This window comes from Pongo pygmaeus, chromosome 12 (assembly GCF_028885625.2).
Source record: "Pongo pygmaeus isolate AG05252 chromosome 12, NHGRI_mPonPyg2-v2.0_pri, whole genome shotgun sequence".
In the NCBI taxonomy this organism is placed as follows: domain Eukaryota; kingdom Metazoa; phylum Chordata; class Mammalia; order Primates; family Hominidae; genus Pongo; species Pongo pygmaeus.
Window position 1 is genome coordinate 43,663,885 of NC_072385.2, and position 16,309 is coordinate 43,680,193.

At 42.5% G+C, this 16,309-nt stretch overlaps 1 protein-coding gene across 1 annotated transcript in view; it reads left to right on the top strand.

Moving 5' to 3' along the window:
* Window positions 1–16,309, top strand: part of TTL (tubulin tyrosine ligase) — a 71,097-nt gene that overhangs the window by 50,023 nt on the left and 4,765 nt on the right. The window contains exon 7 of the mRNA XM_054472160.2: window positions 8,690–8,833. Coding sequence (XP_054328135.1) covers window positions 8,690–8,833 — 144 coding nt within the window. The remainder of the gene's footprint in view (window positions 1–8,689; window positions 8,834–16,309) is intronic.

Sequence of the window (16,309 nt, forward strand, 5' to 3'; positions counted from 1 at the left end):
GCGAGACTCCGTCTGCAATCCCAGCACCTCGGGAGGCCGAGGCAGGCAGATCACTCGAGGCCAGGAGCTGGAGACCAGCCCGGTCAACACGGCGAAACCCCGTCTCCACCAAAAATACAAAAACCATTCAGGCGTGGCGGCGCGCGCCTGCAATCCCAGGCACTCGGCAGGCCGAGGCAGGAGAGTCACAGGAGCCCGAGGCAGGGAGGTTGCAGCAAGCCGAGATCATGGCAGTACAGTCCAGCTTCGATAATAGTGGGAGACCGAAAAAAGAAGGAGAGGGAGACCGAAGAAAGGAGAGGGAGAGGGAGAGGGAGAGGGAGAGGGAGAGGGAGAGCTTTATTTTCATTCTATTCTATTCTACTCCGCCCCGCTCCGCCCCGCCCCGCCCCGCCCCGCCCCTCCCCTCCCCTCCACTCCACATTCTATTCTATATTCTATTCTATTCTATTGTATACTGTCCCTAGGTATTATATTCTATATTTAAAGTAGTTTTCTGGTAGACAGCATATAGTTGGGTTTTGTATTTGTATTTTTTTATTATTATTATTATTATTATTATTATTATTATCATTTGAGATGGAGTTTCACTCTTGTTGCCCAGACTAGAGTGCAGTGGCGTGATCACGGCTGACTGCAACCTCTGCCTCCCGGGTTCAAGCGATTCTCCTGCCTCAGCCTCCTGAGTAGCTGGGATTACAGGCATGTGCCACCACGCTCAGCTAATTTTGTATTTTTTTTTTTTTGAGACGGCGTCTCACTGTGTCACTCAGGCTGGAGTGCAGTGGTGCGATCTCCTCTCACCGCAAGCTCCGCCTCGAAGGTTCATGCCATTCTCCTGCCTCAGCCTCCCAAATAGCTGGGACTACAGGCGCCCGCCACCATGCCTGGCTAATTTTTTGCATTTTTAGTAGAGAAAGGGTTTCACCGTGTTAGCCAGGATGGTCTCGATCTCCTGACCTCGTGATTCGTCCACCTCGGCCTCCCAAAGTGCTGAGATTTTGGGCATGAGCCACCGCGCCTGGCGTAATTTTGTATTTTTAGTAGAAGTGAGGTTTCTCCATGTTGGTCAGGCTGATCTGGAATTCCCAACCTCAGATGATCCGCCCGCCTCAGCCTCCCAAAGTGCTGGGATTACAGGCGTGAGCCATCACGCCTGGCCCTGTATTTTAATTTTAATCCAATGTGATAATCATTGTCATTTAACTGGTGTGTTTATGCCACTTAAATGTAATGTAATTATTGTATTGGACTCACATCTGCCATCTTATTATTTGTTGTCTGTCCCCTCCTTTATTGTAGTTTTCGTTTTTGTTTTTTTTTGTCTCTTTTTCCCATCTTCTTTTTAATTATATGAAATATTTTTAGAGTTTTAATTTTCCTGTTGAGTATTTGGTGCTATGTCTTCTTTTTTTTTTTTTTAATGCTTGCTCTAGGAATTACAGTATACATATCAATTATTTCACAGCCTTCTTAGAGTTAATAATTTACCACTTCAAATAAAATGCAAAAACCTTATAACTAGTTCACTAACTCTTGCCCTCTGTTATAGTTATCATATGTATATATCTACACATTGAAATCTCTACCACATAATGTTATTATTTTTGCTATCAACAGTTTTATATATATATTTGCACAGGTATGATAATCAGGTTGGATTATTTTTAAACTATAAAACCAAACTCTATACTGTCTATAAGAAATCCACTTTATAAAAGGAGAAAAATATTCTTTTGTATTTACCCAGATACTATTGTTTTTCCTTCAGTTGCAAAGTTCTGAGATTCTCTCTGGTATCATTTCCCTTCAGACTTAAGCATTTCTTTTAAGGTTTTATATTTACCCATATACTTCCTTAAGTTTTAAAGTTCTGAGTCTCTCTCTTATGCATTTCTTTTAGAACAGTTTTGCTGCTGATAAATCCTCTTAGTTTTCTGTCATCTGAGAATGTGTTTATTTCACCATCTTCCTGAAGGGTATTTTCACTGGATTTATACAAATATAAATATAAATATTTATACAAGTATAAATATTTATACAAATATAAATATAAATATACAAGTATAAGTATACAAATATAAATATAAATATTTATACAAATATAAATATAAATATACAAATATAAATATAAATATAAATATACAAATAATATTAAGCAAAAAATGCAAAAATACAAGCTATATAGAAGATGCATACAAATTTATTTCACTTACATAAGTTAAAAAACAAGTAAAATTGAATAATGTTTTATTTAGCTGAATACACATGTATGGTAAAAATGTAAAGCAAAACGAAGAAGTGATAAACATAAAATTCAAAATAGTGGTTATTCCTATCCCTAGAAGGAAGGCAAAAGGGACACAGGGAAGAGGCTTAAAGATAGTGGATGGTGGGTACATGGGGAATAATTAATATTACATATATTTTAAACTCACAAGACAGCATTCCTATGATTACAGATAGTTAATATTCATTTAGAGTTCCCCACATTTTGACCATTTATGTTGTTTCTCTTCCTTTCCTGCATGTCCTTGCTTTTATCTAGGATTATTTTCCTTATTGTTAAGAAACTCATTTTTAGGCTAGGCGCGGTACCTCACACCTGTAATCCTAATACTTTGGGAGGCCGAGGTGGGCCGATCACTTGAGGTCAGGAGTTCGAGACCAGCCTGATACATGCTGAAACCCCATCTCTACCAAAAAATGCAAAATTAGCTGGGCATGGTGGTGCACACCTGTGGTCGAAGCTACGCAGGAGGCTGAGGTGGGAGAATCACTTGAACCTGGGGGGTGGAGGTTGCAGTGAGCCAAGATTGTGCTGCTGCACTCCAGCCTGGGTGACAGAGCGAGACTCTGTTTAAAAAAAAAACTAATTTTTAGTAGTTTTTAAGTAAAGTCTGCTGTGATAAATTAGTTATTATTTGTCTGAAATATATTTTGTCTTTTTTTTTTTAAGGACATTTGCTCTGGAAATAGATTTCTAGATAAGCAGTTAATTTCTTTTCCCACTCTGAAGGTTGCATACCATTGTATTCTGGCTTCCATCTTTTCTGCGGAGAAGTCAGGTGAAATCTTAGTATTGCTCTTAATGTATCTTTTCTCTATTTTTGAGATTTCTTTACATTGGTTTTTATAAATTTTACTACGAGATGTGTGTAGTTTTCTTTGTACATATTCCTGCATTTGGGTTCATAGTGCTTCTTGCACTGTGGCTTGATATCTTTTACCAGTTTTGGAATATTCATGGACATTATACTTTCAATTGTGTCTTTTGCTCCATTCTCCTCTTCTTCTAGGTCTCTAATTACATGATTGTTAATGCTTTTCACTGTTTCTCACATTTTTATGGCATTTGTGTATCATTTTATCTCTCCATAGTTGTACTCATTCTTTTCGTCTGACATCTTTGTTTGCTAATCCTTTCTTTATCTATTAAAACCTATTAACAATTTTTACAAGGTAAAAGCTTTTAAAAGCTGCTGTTAAACTCACCTGTTGAGTTCTTGATTTTAGTTAGTGTGCTTTTTAGTTCTGAAATTTCCATTTGTTTCTTTTTTTCATATTATAGTTGTCTTACGAAATTCTCCCACTTGCCTCATATTTTCTTGAAGATAATGGCAATTCTTTAACATCCTTATCTGATAACTCCAAAATCTAGATTACCCATGGCAGAGTAATCCAGAGTATGCCCTGTGTATGGGCTGCATATGGCCTATAGCTTGTTTTTGTAAGGTCTGTGGGCAAAGAATGTTTTTTATATATTAAAGATTGTAAAAATGAGAATATGCAACAGAGGCGGTACATAGCCTGTAAAACCTAAAATATTTACTGTCTGGCCCTTTATAGAAAAAGTTTGCCAACTCCTGACTTTTAGGTCTGTTTCTATTGTCTTTTTTTCTCTTGGTCTCATTTCTAAATATGCCTGGAAGTAGTATTTTAGCATCAATGTTCATTTACTACAGTTTACTAAGTCTAGTAAAGATTTTTTAAATGAGGTGTAACATCCACAAAGTGTACAGTCTGGTGAGTTTTCAGTTATGCATGTACTCACCTAGCTGTGATATACATAAAAATATAAAACATTTACAGCATCCCGGAAGACTCCTTTGAACTCCCTCAAGACATGTATTCCCTGCCAGGACAGGTGCGGTGGCTCACGCCTGTAATCCCAGCACTTTGGGAGGCCCAGGCAGGCAGCTCACGAGGTCAGGAGATTGAGACCATCCTGGCTAACATGGTGAAACCTTGTCTCTACTAAGAAATACAAAAATTAGCCGGGCATGGTGGTGGGCGCCTGTAGTCCCAGTTACTCAGGAGGCTGAGGCAGGAGAATCGCTTGAACCCGGGAGGTGGAGCTTGCAGTGACCCAAGATTGTGCCACTGCACTCCAGCCTGGGCGACACAGCGAGACTCCATCTCAAAATAAATAAATAAATAAATACCCTGCCAAAGACAGCCACTTTTCTGACTTTTATCACCTTAGATTCATTTTGCTTGTTCTTAAACTTTATGTAAATGGAATTATACCATATTTCTTGTTTTATGTTCAGCTTTTTCCAGTGTTATATCTGTGGCATTCATCCATATTATTGCACATAACAGTAGTTTATCCTTTTTATTACTGTGTAATATTCCATTGTGTAAATATTTCAGTTTATTCCTTCTGTAGTTGGTAGACATCTGGGTTTTATCTCTATTTTAGAACTATAATCTATCTGAAGTTGTTATATATCAAGTTTCATGTCTTTCCACAAGGATATCCTATTGACCCAGGGCCACTTGTCCTTTCCCCACTGCATTGTGGTGTGTCTTTGTTACAAATCAGGTGGCTGGCTGGGCACAGTGGCTCACACCTGTAATCCCAGCACTTTGGGAGACCAAGGTGGGTGGATCACAAGGTCAGGAGTTCAAGACCAGCCTGGCCAATATGGTGAAACCCTGTCTCTACTAAAAATACAAAAATTAGCCAGGCATGGTGGCATATGCCTGTAATCCCAGCTACTTGGGAGGCTGAGGCAGGAGAATTGCTTGAACCCTGGAGGTGGAGGTTGCAGTGAGCCAAGATCGCATCACTGCACTCCAGCCTGAGCAACAGAGCAAGATTCCATCTCAGAAATCAATCAATCAATCAGGTGGCCATTTATGTGAGGGTCTGTTCTAGGATCTCCATTCTGTCCCATTGTTCTACCATCCACCATGTCAATGCTACTCTGTCACAATGACTGAGACTTTTTCCTTACTGTATTCTCACGTAGAGCCCAGTAGAATAATTACAGGGCTTGGAGTCCCATTTCTTCAGGGACTATAGGTGGTTGGAATTCTGACACCAGATAAATCAAGTATGCTGGAAAAAGAATTCCTATTTTAGGCAAAAGCTTTATTGGAAGTTTGCGGCATCCTCTCCGCATTGTTCATTGCTGTTCAGAGTGTTGCTGCTGTGGTGCTATAAATGCTCCCAGCAGCTCTCAGGTTTTCTTTCCTTCCAGCTAGCCTCCCCCTAACTTCCCACTCCAGCCAAAAAAAGATGCACTGTATAAGTCTCTGATGATGGATAAAAATCCTTTAAAGTGAATTATTAATCTTGAGCTTTCAGAAAAAAAAAAAAAAAATTAGTTTTGATTTGCTTCTGATTCTCAGGTTTGTCTTTATGTTGGAATGTAATACTTCTTTCAATTTTATTTTATCTTATTTTTTTGAGACAGAGTCTTGGTCTATCACCCAGGCTGAAGTGCAGTGGCGCAATCTCATCTCATTTCAACCTCTGCCTCCCGGGTTTGAGCGATTCTCCTGCCTTAGCCTCCTGACTAGCTGGTGTTACAGGCATGTGCCACCACTCAGTGCTAATTTTTTGTATTTTTAGTAGAGACGAGGTTTCACCATGTTGGCCAGGCTTGTTTTGAACTCTTGACCTCAAGTGATCTGCCTGCCTCAGCCTCCCAAAGTGCTGGGATTACAGGCATGAGCCACTGTGCCCGGCCCTCATTTTATATTTTAGTATTTTTTTCTCTCTCTTTTTTACCATGAGCATCTGTTAAACTTTTACATCTTCCTTAATTATAATATTTTTAAGAATATTCTAATTAAAACAGGCTAAGTACGGTGGCTCATGCCTGTAATCCCAGCACTTTGGGAGGCTGAGGCAGGCAGATCACTTGAGCCCAGGAGTTCAAGACCAGCCCGGGCAACATGGCGAAACTCTGTCTCTAAAAGTTACAAAAAAAATTAGCAGGTGTGGTGGTGCGTGCTTGTAGTCCCAGCTACTTTGGAAGCCTGAATTGGGAGGATCGCTTGAGCTCGGGGAGGTGAAGGCTGACTGCAGTGAGCCATGATTGGGCCCCTGCACTGCAGCCTGGGCGACAGAGTGAGACCCTGTCTCCTGCTTTTTTTTTGGAGATAGGGTCTCGCTCTGTTTCCCAGGCTGGAGTGCAATGGCATGATCTCGGCTCACTGCAGCCTCGGCTCACTGCAACCTCCGCCTCCCATGTTCAAGCGATTCTCCTGCCTCAGCCTCCTGAGTTGCTGGGTTGCTGGGATTACAGGCATGTGCCACCACAGCCAACTAATTTTTTTTTCTTTAAGTAGAGAGCCAGGGTTTCACCATGTTGGTCAGGCTGGTCTCAAACTCCTGACCTCAAGTGATCCATCTGCCTTGGCCTCCAAATATGCTGGGATTACAGGTGTGAGTCACCTCGCCCAGCCAAGAGTATTTTAATTAAAGTAAAAGTTAAGGATATTCTTGTGTAGAACAGGGATTTTTTTTTTAATGTGATGTGTGCTTGTCAATGCAGGCTGAATATGAATGGGAGAAGAAATTTTTATTATAATTGGTTTTTAAATGACTCATCTTAAAAGAACCATTTAAACCAAAATAGTTTTTAAAGGTTTAAATGTATCAATTAAAATATTTTTCTTTTTAGGAAAAAAGAAAAGGAGATTGAAGTTTGTGGGGGGCCGAGGGAGGAGGATTGACCCTGGCTCCAAGTTCACAAAGGCCTCAGTTCTTTATTAAAGTCATGAGTCAAAACCTGCATCTAGAGCTACATCTTAGAGTTAGTCACATGGACGACAGTTCCCTGTATCTTTTTCTTTTTCTTTTTTTTTTTTTTTTTGAGACAGAGTTTTGCTCTTTCACCCAGGCTGGAGTGAAGTGGCACAGTCTTAGCTCACTGCAACCTCTGCCCCCTGTGTTCAAGCGATTCTCCTGCCTCAGCGTCTGGAGTAGCTGGGATTATAGACACCTGCCACCATGCCTGGCTAATTTTTGTAATTTTAGTAGAGATGGGGTTTTGCCATGTTGGTCAGGCTGCTCTCGAACTCCTGACCTCAGGTTACCCACCCGCCTCGGCCTCCCAAAGTGGTAGGATTATAGGCATGAGCCACCGCGCCTGGCTGGCCCCTGTATCTTTTTCCTTCCAAATACACAGCTGTGTAGAAGGACAGTTATCTCTGGTACCCCAGAGTCATTGTAGCACATTTTATTTACTGAGAGAAATATTTTGACCCAGCATTCAGTTGGGTGAAAAATCAGGGAAGATCTTTATAAAACAGAAATGGCATAGGTGTTCTGGGATGGTTGTAGATAAGAGGTATTTATTATTCCTAAATAATAGATATATGGTTATCATAATGAAATATGATGAAAAATTGTTCATAACAGTAACATTTATTAAATGCTTCCTAGGTGCCAGGAGTTATGACAAGTTCCTTATGTAATTATCTCATTGAACAATCACTTGTCCAAGATTTTGGTCTGACCTGAGACCTCATGTACTTGTTCATTGTATTTCCGAGATTCACTTTCAACTTTTTTTCTGTGTCACTAAAATCCTGCCATTTTTCCATTCATTGTTGCTAATAATACTTCTACATTTCAACATTTAGTTTCAACATGTATAGCTCTTAAATCTTTTAATTAGCAATAATTTGCCATTAGAACTAGAACTAGGGAAATCATGAGGTCAACATGTTTGTTTTTTTTTTTTGCAAATCCTGCCCTTCACCAAAGGGCAGTCCATTCTTTACATGGCAAAAATACATGGAAATGTTTTATGTGTTATAAACAAACATGGCAGCAGCCCAGCTGTTGGAGGAATCTTCATTTACAAAGGCCACAATGACTCGGCACTCTACTGCTTCTTGAGACATGGGAAAGTGGCTTTTGCCTGGAAGAACATGAGTGATTGCAGAGTTTTCTAACAAATGCTTGATAAGTAACATTCTCTTGAATAACCTAATGGTAATAAGTTGAAAAGAGAGAATTAGGCCGGGCACGGTGGCTCGCACCTGTAATCCCAGCACTTTGGGAGGCCGAGGCGGGCAGGTCACCTGAGGTTGGGTGTTCGAGACCAGCCTGACCAACATGGAGAAACCCTGTTTCTACTGAAAATACAAAATTAGCTGGGTTTGGTGGCGCATGCCTGTAATCCCAGCTGCTCAGGAGGCTGAAGCAGGAGAATCGCTTGAACCCAGGAGGCGGAGGTTGCCATGAGCCGAGATCATGCCATTGCACTCCAGCCTGGTCAATAAGAGCAAAACGCCATCTCAAAAAAAAAAAAAAAAAAAAGGAAAGAGACAATTAAAGCTGATATTTGTATTCATCTCATATAAAATCTTTCAAGCACACCTTATGTCTTCCTTCTCCTTTGACCACCCCATTCTAATGAGCATTTCCCCTCCCGCCTCATAGGAACTGCCTCCTGAGCGTGGAGCCTGCCATTAGCACCAAGCACCTCCCTTACCAGAGCTTCCAGCTCTTCGGCTTTGACTTCATGGTCGATGAGGAGCTGAAGGTGTGGCTCATTGAGGTCAACGGTGCCCCTGCGTGTGCTCAGTAAGCCTGCACGTCATTGTGTTTTTACAAGTGGGAAGTTGGTTCTGCAGTTGGGATAGTCTGTGGGTACAAGTGTAGACACTTTGACTGCTGTGAGGGAGGATGCCACAGTGATAGGAGACCCTTGGGAGGACTCTATCTGGCAGGGGGCTTTGCTGAGTCACTCCTTTCCTATTTCCCCGTGTATTGAAACCAGATAGGCCCAGTGTGGTAGCTCATGCCTGTAATCCCAGCATTTTGGAAGGCCAAGGCAGGTAGACTGTCTGAGCCCAGGAGTTCAAGACCAGCCTGGGCAGCATGGCAAAACCCCGTCTCTACAAAAAATACAGAAATTAGTCAGGCTTGGTGCTGTGTGCCTATAGTCCCAGCTGCTCGGGAGGCTGAGGTGGGAGGATCACTTGAGCCTGGGAGGTTGAGGCTGTAGTGAGCCATGACTGCGCCACTGCATTGCAGCCTGGGCGACAGAGAGACCCTGTCTCAAAAGTAAAAGATGTAAGCAGATAGCCTGTTCTCAGGTGGGTGGGAGATGCCATGAGAGTGTTAAAGCTCATTACTGCCGGAGAGACCCGTGTGACAAGCTGAGTGAGCAGGATCCTATGATGTGGCGACCCAGAAGTTCAGAGGCTCCTGAGGCATGAAGGAGTCAGAGAAGGCATCTTAGACATGGGGGGTCTGGAGCTGGGGTGCAAGAAAAGAGGGTTCTGCTGCACCAAAGGTTGGTGGGGAGAGTCTTCCGAAAGAGGTGCAGCGTCCTGCGGGCTCTCACCCTGTCCCGGGCTCTGCAGGTCTGGGAGATGCCCAGAGGAACAGAAGCTCCTGAGAACCTGCTCTCCGGAACTTCTGCTCCTCTGGGGAGAAGCCTGGCTGTAGCATGAGTGTCATGGAGTCATTAAGGAGGAAGGAAGGTAAGAGAGGACCTTCTGTGGAAGGCCTTACGTGTCAGGGAAAGTCACTCGGACTCAATTCTCTTGTGCTGAGGGTTCTTCTGAAGATCCGTTTTCATCATGTCAAGACCCTTTCGTGGTTCCCATCTACATCTTGAAGAAATTGAGTGATTTTTCAGAATGTTTAAGAGAAAGTCCTGTACCTGCAAGGGACGATGTCAACACACCAAAGTTGTTCTTTACTTGGAACCTAGGTCTTTGCCATTGCCTAATGGTTACAACAGGCATGATTACATGATTCCATCTTGTTCATCAGTCTCTGCAGCCGATAAGTGCTTATTAGGTGCTGCCTACCTGGCCAGGCTCTGTATGAGGCCATGGGTTCACAGTGGGGAGCAAAGAGAGACACAGGCCCTACCCTTCGTGGGGAGAAACTGTGAGCAGACAGATACCAAGTAGATGTCAATTACAAACGAGGACAAGTGCTTCAATGGAGAACAAACGATGTTGAAAGGTAACGTAACTGAGCCAAGGGCCCACGACGGGAAGTGGTGTTGGAACTGAGATCTGAAGGCCGAACGCAAGTTAGATGGGCTAAGGGCGGAATAAGGCAGGGCTCCGCACCTTCCCTCACCAAATCGACAGTGGTGTGCCCAGTCTCACCCGCTGTCCTTTCTATCAGGGGTTTGTCCCTCCATGGTGCTCTAGACCTTACCCTCCTCCCGCTCCTGTCCTTTCATATGGCAATTAACATTGTCACCTTTTTCCCGCTCTGATGCATAATTGTCAGCATATGCAGTCCCAGCAGATTTTCACAACTATTCGGAAAGATGTCCTCCCCTGATGCCACATCCTGTTCCAATGATCACGCCTTCTCCAGTTCCCTTCACAGCCAAGCTTCTGGAGAGCAGCTTCTGCACAAGCTGTCTTCTATTCCTCTGTTCCCATCCATGTTCCAGTCCATTCCAGGCTGGCTCCCATCCTGATTGCCTCACAGAAGCTGTTCTTTGCAGGTCCCCAGCCAAGTCCTTATTGCCACCTCCAGCAGCCTCTTTCTGTCCCCACCCCCTTGGACCTGTCAGCAGCATTCGAGCCAACCGACAGCACTTGCTGAGCTGCTCTCCTGTCGTGGCTGGACACGTGGTGCTGGGCAGGCGTGCCTGGGGAGGTGTGGGCAAGCTGGACTCTGTCTTCTTCATCCAGTGCCTCTAGTCTTAGGCCTGGGTGTTTGTCTCCTCTCTGTGTATGTGATCTCATCCAACTTCATGATTTTGAAATTACCAAATTACATCACAGCCCAGAGATGCAGACTAGTATCTGCACCTGCCTTCCCTGCCAGAATGCCCCCGTCTGCCTCCCAGACTTACCCATCTTGGTCGGTCACCACCCCCTGCTCCCCCCAGAGACTAAGCTCGAACCTGACAGTGATCCTGCCTCTGCCTTCCCTTCCCCTCAAGTCCTGCCCATCAGGGCCCTGTGGGTTGTACCTCTAGCCTCCGGAGTCCTTTGCCCTCCATTTGCACTGTCACCCCTGCACAGGTTGTCTTCCACCATAGTGAAGGTTTTGGCATGGAGCCTTCTAACTGGGGTGCACTTCCGCTCTTGCCCCAGTGAAATCCATCCTCCCAGAGCAGCCAGTGTGTAAAGTTGACACCAGACCATGCCATTCTCCAGACTTCCCATTGCACCTGGGACACAAACCAGACTCCTCCCTCCACCTGCAAGGCCACTGCCTTACCCACCTCTCCAGCTTCATCCCAAGTCACCGTTTCCCTTGATTGCTTTTATCTGCAGTGGGCCTTTGTGCTTTCTGTTACCTGTGTGTGGAATCCCCACCACCATTACCACCACCACCACCAGCCTTACCATGGCTGGCTTCTTCTTTACCAAAACATCTTGAGGAAGCTTTCTCCGAACAGTCCTAGCTCTGATTTTCTCTAGCCAGAGCCTTTGCAGTTTCCTTCATCGCACTAACTGCCATCAGACTAACTCATCAGAAGAAACTGTGTGTGGATGTGTGTGTGTCTGTGTGTGTGTGTGTGTGTGTGTGTATCCGCCCCTTATTCTTTATTTCTACCTTGTCATCCATTCTCTGTCTGCCTTCTGTTCATCCCTGGGTCTTGGCTTAGCTGCCACTGGAGAGTCTTCCCCTGTAACTGGGGAGTCTTCCTCTGTCACTGGGGAGTCTTCCCCTGTCACTGGGGAGTCTTCTCCAGTGTCCCTTCAATTATGCTGAGTTGGTCCTTTTCCTGGGTAGAGCCTGCCCCTCTCTGTAATGCAAGATGGCTCTTACATGCTCTTGAAATTGCCTGCCTTCCCTGCCAGTTGTGTGCCTTGTTCACCTGCAAGGCCTTCCGTAAGTATTTGCTGAGGGAATGCTTTATCTTCATGAAAAGCCTTCTGAAGCATTTGTGTATACAGTGGCAACCAGTTATATTTTATTTATTTTATTTTTTTGACATTTTATTATTATTATACTTTAAGTTCTAGGGTACATGTGCACAATGTGCAGGTTTGTTACATACGTATACATGTGCCATGTTGGTGTGCTGTACCCATTAACTCGTCATTTACATTAGGTATAACTCCTAATGCTATCCCTCCCCCCTCCCCCAACCCCATGACAGGCCCTGGTGTGTGATGTTCCCCATCCTGCGACCAAGTGTTCTCATTGTTCAGTTCCCACCTATGAGTAAGAATATGCAGTGTTTTGTTTTCTGTCCTTGTGATAGTTTGCTCAGAATGATGGTTTCCAGCTTCATCCATGTCCCTACAAAGGACATGAACTCATCCTTTTTTATGGCTGTATAGTATTCCATGGTATATATGTGCCACATTTTCTTAATCCAGTCTATCATTGTTGGACATTTGGGTTGGTTCCAAGTCTTTGCTATTGTGAATAGTACTGCAAGAAACATACATGTGCATGTGTCTTTATAGCAGCATGATTTATAATCCTTTGGGTATATACCCAGTAATGGGATGGCTGGGTCAAATGGTATTTCTAGTTCTAGATCCTTGAGGAATCGCCACACTGTCTTCTGCAATGGTTGAACTAGTTTACAGTCCCACCAGCAGTGTAAAAGTGTTCCTATTTCTCCACATCGTATCCAGCACCTGCTGTTTCCTGACTTTCTAATGATCACCATTCTAACTGGTGTGAGATGGTATCTCATTGTGGTTTTGATTTGCATTTCTCTCATGGCCAGTGATGAGCATTTTTTTTCATGTGTCTGTTGGCTGCATAAATGTCGTCTTTTGAGAAGTGTCTGTTCATATCCTTCACCCACTTTTTGATGGGGTTGTTTGATTTTTTCTTGTAAATTTTTTTAAGTTCTTTGTAGATTCTGGATATCAGCCCTTTGTCAGATGGGTAGATTGTAAAAATTTTCTCCCATTCTGTAGGTTGCCTGTTCGCTGATGGTAGTTTCTTTTGCTGTGCAGAAGCTCTTTAGTTTAATTAGATCCCATTTGTCAATTTTGGCTTTTGTTGCCATTGCTTTTGGTGTTTTAGACATGAAGTCCTTGCCCATGCCTATGTCCTGAATGATATTGCCTAGGTTTTCTTCTAGGGTTTTTATGGTTTTAGATCTAACATTTAAGTCATTAATCCATCTTGAATTAATTTTTGTATAAGGTGTAAGGAAGGGATCCAGTTTCAGCTTTCTACATATGGCTAGCCAGTTTTCCCAGCACCATTTATTAAATAGGGAATCCTTTCCCCATTTCTTGTTTTTATCAGGTTTGTGAAAGATCAGATGGTTGTAGATGTGTGGCACTATTTCTGAGGGCTCTGTTCTGTTCCATTGGTCTACATCTCTGTTTTGGTACCAGTACCATGCTGTTTTGGTTACTGTAGCCTTGTAGTATAGTTTGAAGTCAGGTAACGTGATGCCTCCAGCTTTGTTCTTTTGGCTTAGGATTGTCTTGGCAATGTGGGCTCTTTTTTGGTTCCATATGAACTTTAAAGTAGTTTTTTCCAATTCTGTGAAGAAAGTCATTGGTAGCTTGATGGGGAAGGCATTGAATCTATAAATTACCTTGGGCAGTATGGCCATTTTCACAACATTGATTCTTCCTATCCATGAGCATGGAATGGTCTTCCGTTTGTTTGTGTCCTTTTATTTCGTTGAGCAGTGGTTTGTAGTTCTCCTTGAAGAGGTCCTTTACGTCCCTTGAAAGTTGGATTCCTAGGTATTTTATTCTCTTTGAAGCAATTATGAATGGGAGTTCACTCATGATTTGGCTCTGTGTTTGTCTGTTGTTGGTGTATAGGAATGCTTGTGATTTTTGCACATCGATTTTGTATCCTGAGACTTTGCTGAAGTTGCTTATCAGCTTAAGGAGATTTTTGGCTGAGACGATGGGGTTTTCTAAATATACAATCATGTCATCTGCAAACAGGGACAATTTGACTTCCTCTTTTCCTAATTGAATACCCTTTATTTCTTTCTCCTGCCTGATTGCCCTGGCCAGAACTTCCAACACTATGTTGAATAGGAGTGGTGAGAGAGGGCATCCCTGTCTTGTGCCAGTTTTCAAAGGGAATGCTTCCAGTTTTTGCCCATTCAGTATGATATTGGCTGTGGGTTTGTCATAAATAGCACTTATTATTTTGAGACATGTCCCATCAATACCTAATTTATTGAGAGTTTTTAGCATGAAGCGTTGTTGAATTTTGTCAAAGGCCTTTTCTGCATCTATTGAGATAATCATGTGTTTTTTGTCTTTGGTTCTGTTTGTATGAAGGATTACGTTTATTGATTTGCATATGTTGAACCAGCCTTGCATCCCAGGGATGAAGCCCACTTGATCATGGTGGATAAGCTTTTTGATGTGCTGCTGGATTTAGTTTGCCAGTATTTTATTGAGGATTTTTGCATCGATGTTCATCAGGAATATTGGTCTAAAATTCTCTTTTTTTGTTGTGCCTCTGCCAGGCTTTGGTGTCAGGATGATGCTGGCCTCATAAAATGAGTTAGGGAGGAGTCCCTCTTTTTCTATTGATTGGAATAGTTTCAGAAGGAATGGTACCAGCTGCTCTTTGTACCTCTGGTAGAATTCGGCTGTGAATCCATCTGGTCCTGGACTTTTTTTGGTTGGTAGGCTATTAATTATTGCCTCAATTTCAGAGCCAGTTATTGGTCTATTCAGGGATTCAACTTCTTCCTTGTTTAGTCTTGGGAGGGTGTATGTGTCCAGGAATTTATCCATTTCTTCTAGATTTTCTAGTTTATTTGTGTAGAGGTGTTTATAGTATTCTCTGATGGTAGTTTCTATTTCTGTGGGATCAGTGGTGATAACCCCTTTATCATTTTTTATTGCGTCTATTTGATTCTTCTCTATTTTCTTCTTTATTAGTCTTGCTAGTGGTCTATCAATTTTGTTGATCTTTTCAAAATACCAGCTCCTGGATTCATTGATTTTTTGAAGGGTTTTTTGTGTCTCTATTTCCTTCAGTTCTGCTCTGATCTTAGTTATTTCTTGCCTTCTGCTAGCTTTTAAATGTGTTTGCTCTTGCTTCTCTAGTTCTTTTAATTGTGGTGTTAGGGTGTCAATTTTAGATCTTTCCTGCTTTCTCTTGTGGGCATTTAGTGCTATAAATTTCTGTCTACACACTGCTTTAAATGTGTCCCAGAGGTTCTGGTATGTTGTGTCTTTGTTCTCGTTGGTTTCAAAGAACATCTTTATTTCTGCCTTCATTTCGTTATGTACCCAGTAGTCATTCAGGAGCAGGTTGTTCAGTTTCCATGTAGTTGAGCGGTTTTGAGTGAGTTTCTTAATCCTGATTTCTAGTTTGATTACACTGTGGTCTGGGAGACAGTTTGTTATAATTTCTGTTCTTTTACATTTGCTGAGGAGTGCTTTACTTCCAACTATGTGGTCAATTTTGGAATAAGTGCGATATGTGGTGCTGAGAAGAATGTATATTCTGTTGATTTGGGGTGGAGAGTTCTGTAGATGTCTATTAGGTCTGCTTGGTGCAGAGCTGGGTTCAATTCCTGGATATCTTTGTTAATTTTTTGTCTCATTGATCTGTCTAATGTTGACAGTGGGGTGTTAAAGTCTCCCATTATTATTGTGTAGGAGTCTAAGTCTCTTTGTAAGTCTCTAAGGACTTGCTTTATGAATCTGGGTGCTCCTGTATTGGGTGCATATATATTTAGGATAGTTAGCTCTTCTTGTTGAATTGATCCCTTTATCATTATGTAATGGCCTTCTTTGTCTCTTTTGATTCTTGTTGATTTAAAGTCTGTTTATCAGAGACTAGGATTGCAACCCCTGCTTTTTTTGTTTTCCATTTGCTTGGTAGATCTTCCTCCATCCCTTTATTTTGAGCCTATGTGTGTCTCTGCACGTGAGATGGGTCTCCTGAATAGAGCACACTGATGGGTCTTGACTGTTTATCCAATTTGCCAGTCTGTGTCTTTTAATTGGGGCATTTAGCCCATTTACACTTAAGGTTAATATTGTTATATGTGAATTTGATCCTGTCATTATGATGTTAGCTGGTTATTTTGCCCGTTAGTTGATGCAGTTTCTTCCTAGCATCGATGGTCTTTACAGTTTGGCATGTTTTTGCAGTGGCTGG